Source organism: Panicum hallii, chromosome 9 (genome assembly GCF_002211085.1).
Source record: "Panicum hallii strain FIL2 chromosome 9, PHallii_v3.1, whole genome shotgun sequence".
Taxonomy (NCBI): domain Eukaryota; kingdom Viridiplantae; phylum Streptophyta; class Magnoliopsida; order Poales; family Poaceae; genus Panicum; species Panicum hallii.
In genome coordinates this window covers 66,741,327-66,744,886 of record NC_038050.1, presented here as the reverse complement: position 1 = coordinate 66,744,886, position 3,560 = coordinate 66,741,327, and the positions used below count along the sequence as shown (strand labels likewise).

General features: G+C 54.6%; 1 protein-coding gene across 1 annotated transcript; it reads right to left on the bottom strand.

Moving 5' to 3' along the window:
- Window positions 1-692: 692 nt before the first annotated feature.
- LOC112877043 (LOB domain-containing protein 18-like) lies at window positions 693-2,625 on the bottom strand. The gene is made up of 2 exons (XM_025941241.1): window positions 2,266-2,625; window positions 693-1,510 (listed from the first exon to the last, which is right to left on the bottom strand). The coding sequence occupies exons 1-2, from the start codon at window positions 2,623-2,625 to the stop codon at window positions 1,085-1,087; spliced, it is 786 nt and encodes a 261-aa protein (XP_025797026.1). The 3' UTR covers window positions 693-1,084.
- Window positions 2,626-3,560: the final 935 nt, after the last annotated feature.

Below are 3,560 nucleotides of genomic sequence, written 5' to 3'. Positions count from 1 at the left end.
GCAGAATTAAAAATCAATACCCCGGCCATCAAAATCGATTCTCGTGTATGATATTTATTTGGAGACGGAGTTTTAAGAGTTGCAGCACAACATCAACTTTTCAACGACACAGTGGAAACCGGCCCCAGGAAACAGGGGCAATCGTAGGTCTACAAGCAACATCAACTGCAGTAGTAACATGTAAACTATTGTCCAGTCAAAGAAATGCTTGACCGACTGACCAAAACCATAAGCCTTTTCCATCTCATCAGCTCAAACCGAGGAGCCAGTCATTTAGCCACATGCATGCACCCTTCTAGAGGAATGGAGTTCAATTCATACGAGTCCAAGTCAGAAGTGACCCATTCATATCATACACAGTACTGTAGTGTTGCACCATATAGTAAACATCACCAGCAATCATCTCCCAAAATTTTCAATTAATTCTTCTATTTGAATTTATAAGTTATCTTACTCTGTACAGTTGGCTCTCCAGTTATTTGATTAACTTTGAGATATATTTATGTGTATATTTGAGACGCTGATTCAGAAATTTAACTTACCCTTAGGAGATATTCCTTAGCACATTCTATTTTTTGCATACAAATTAGTTTCATATATCATAATGTACAATAATCACTGCTTGCTAAATGCTACTATACTTGCAAAAAGGATTATGACTGTCAGAGTCGATGCATTTAGACTAGGAAAGCAAGATTAGTAGCTTCGTTCTGAAAGCAGTATAGAACCATGGGGCTTTCATAAAATCTTGCAATTAATGGAACGGTGACAAAGGTAATACTGTTCCTACTACATGTCAATTCTAGCACTACTACCCTCGATCCCCAGCACTCTTGTTTGTCTTGGAGAAAATCCAAACCGGAGCATACACATCAAGCAAGTGGGCGCCATTGCACCCCAGCTGGTTAACAACAAGATGGATACGCGAAAACCGGCCAATGCTGCATGCTTACCTACTCCCTGCTCGCCATCGCCCGTCACCGACCCCAATCTCCCTCGTTATTGCCGCGCGCCAACTCTCTCCATGCCACTCATCATCACCTTGTTCTCCGCAACATTTGATTGCGTGCTCCCTCCATCCAGCTCATCTTGAGTGCGGCGGCGGCGGCGGCGGATGCTCGAGCTTCACGCCGCCGGACCGGTGGCGGTCCACGAGCTCCCTCGCCAGGGCCTGCAGGTCTCCGCCGCCGGCGCCCGAGGTCTCTGCCATGCCGGAGCCGCCCCTGACGGGCGCGCCATACGGCGCCGGTTGCCGAAGCTGGTGCTGGTGCTGATGGTGATGGTGTTGCTGCTGGACCGCCCACTGCGGCGGCTGCGCATGCGGCGGCGGGTCGAAGAGCGCGGACAGGTCGACGGTAGTGGGGACGCTGGTCGACGACGGCAGGTCCGCGATGGAGAAGGGCCCCGGCATCGGCATCTGCGGCGGGGCCGGCAGCGGCGGCGGGGACGGCAGCTCCAGCGTGGCGAGGTGGGCTTGCAGGTAGGTCAGCTCGGCCTGGAGATTCACCACCTGGGGAATGATCACCGGACGTGACATTCATGCACACCAACAGTAAATTGTTACGTGCAAACTTCAAACCACACAATCATGTATGCGCAGACGCATATGTGTATATAAAAAAGATGCAAAGGACGCGTCACGCAAACAATGCAGAAACGCAATGAACTGAAAGGTGTCAAAAGATGGCAAGATTGGCAAAAAGAATTCAGGTTTTGGATCTTCTAGGAGGACTAGATCGAGATTGGCGCTGGAGCTATTCTTTTCAGGGCCTCAGGGGTCAGATCAAGAACCCAAGCGGGTACTAGTAGTAGTATGCACTACCAGTAACAGTGTACTTGCTTGTTGGTTTGTGCCGAGCCCAAGATACACACACATGCGGCATGCGCATGCGGTGTATACGTGGCTTTGACGGGTGGAGTGGAGGGATCGGACGGCCGGGATGCGTCGGATGAGACGTGAATATCCTTCATCGCCGGGTGCAGGCAGGCCTCCCGGATTAGCGCTTGGCGTGCCTCTTTTTGCACTGCCGTTGCTTGGCTTGGCAGTGTTGATTTCCTCATGAAAGGGGACTTGCCTTCCTCGAGAAAGAAACACGCCCGGCCGCTCCAGAATCTTATCTCGGGGCCGGGCGGATTCAGAAAAACGCCCAGATCCACACGCAAATAACACGAAGGAAATCATGCGAACACTGGTAGGCCTACTACTAGGCATGATCGATCATGCATGAACTGGCGATCGATCCGATTGCTAGCATCATATCCTACCTGCTGCTGGAGGGCGAAGATGTGGGCGACGCAGCCGTAGACGGGGTCGCGGAGGCGCGCCTGGGCCTCGTAGCAGATGGTGACGACGGCGTCGAGGCGCTTGTGCGCCGGGATCTGGAGCAGCAGCTTGGAGACGTTGCTGGCGCCGAACACCTTGTGCACCGCCGCGAAGTGCGCCGCGCCCTGCTCCGAGTCGAAGTAGGGCGCGAAGATGCAGCCGCTCACGCACTTGCGCCGGAGGAACTTGCACGCGCCGCAGGGCCCGCCGCCGCTTCCCCCGCTGCCGCTGCCGCTCGGCCCCCCGCCGCCGCCGCCGCCGCCGCCGCCGCCAAGCGTGCTGGTGCCGCCTCCCGCGCTCATTGCCCTCAGGTGCCCTGCCCTCGAGGACCTTTTATCTATCTCCCCGCGCCGCCTGCCTGCCTGCTCCACTGGCCGGGGTTCGGGTCGCGCTTACTAGTTATAGGGATAAAACAATGGCGAGGGCAGAGAGAGGGAGGGCGAGAGGGAGGGGAGGAAGAATGGGGGAGGGCTGGCAATATAGAAGCCTGGCGAGGGCATATGTGTAAACGTGGAAAAACTCTCTCTCTCTCTCTCTCTCTCTCTCTCTCTCTTCCCTTTTGGTGTTTGTCCTATTGGTGGAAGGTCATAGGGGGGGCACAGCTCCATTTCCATTCCGTTCCATTCCGTTTTTATTTCTGTTGATTAATCCCTTCTTCCATACAAGCATATATTCTTCTCGAAGTGGCTCTACGAGCTCGTGTATGTGCCGCTTTGTTTCCGTGGTATTGATGAGACTTTAAAGCCACGGCATGGAAGCGGCCGAGCAGCGGCTGGGCTGCAGCTGCTGCTGGTGGTGCTGGTACCTCCCCTTTCCCTCCCTGCACACTTCCCTTTCTGCATCTTTCGCTCTCCCGAGGGCTAGAAGATTGCGTGAAGCAAACATGTATGCACCACGCGAGAGACCGCCTCCATCGACGACGCATCCCTCTCTCTCCCTCTCGTCCTCGCACACAGAAACAGAATAGATCGGAGAGCGATCTCTCTTTCTCTCTCTAGAAAAACATTCACTGGCGCATGGGCCCGCTGGCATGCACACGGCGAGCTCCTGCCAGCCGAGGGGTCTCCCTCACCCACATTCCGCTGCAACAGTGGCCAGCAGCAGCTCGAGTCCCCCACGTGATCCGAACATGACATCCTTCCAGTCCACACGCCATATGTGTGCGCCTTTATTGCGGCCAGGCCGGCCGAGCTCGCCGCTGCCGCCGCGCCGGTGATTTCACTTGCCATCCGGCCTA

Coding starts and splice junctions, on each gene's coding strand:
- LOC112877043 (XM_025941241.1), bottom strand. CDS start 2,625: ATGAGCGCGGGAGGCGGCACCAGCACGCTTGGCGGCGGCGGCGGCGGC. Junction 1,511..2,265: donor TCTTCGCCCTCCAGCAGCAG/GTAGGATATGAT, acceptor ATCATTCCCCAG/GTGGTGAATCTCCAGGCCGA.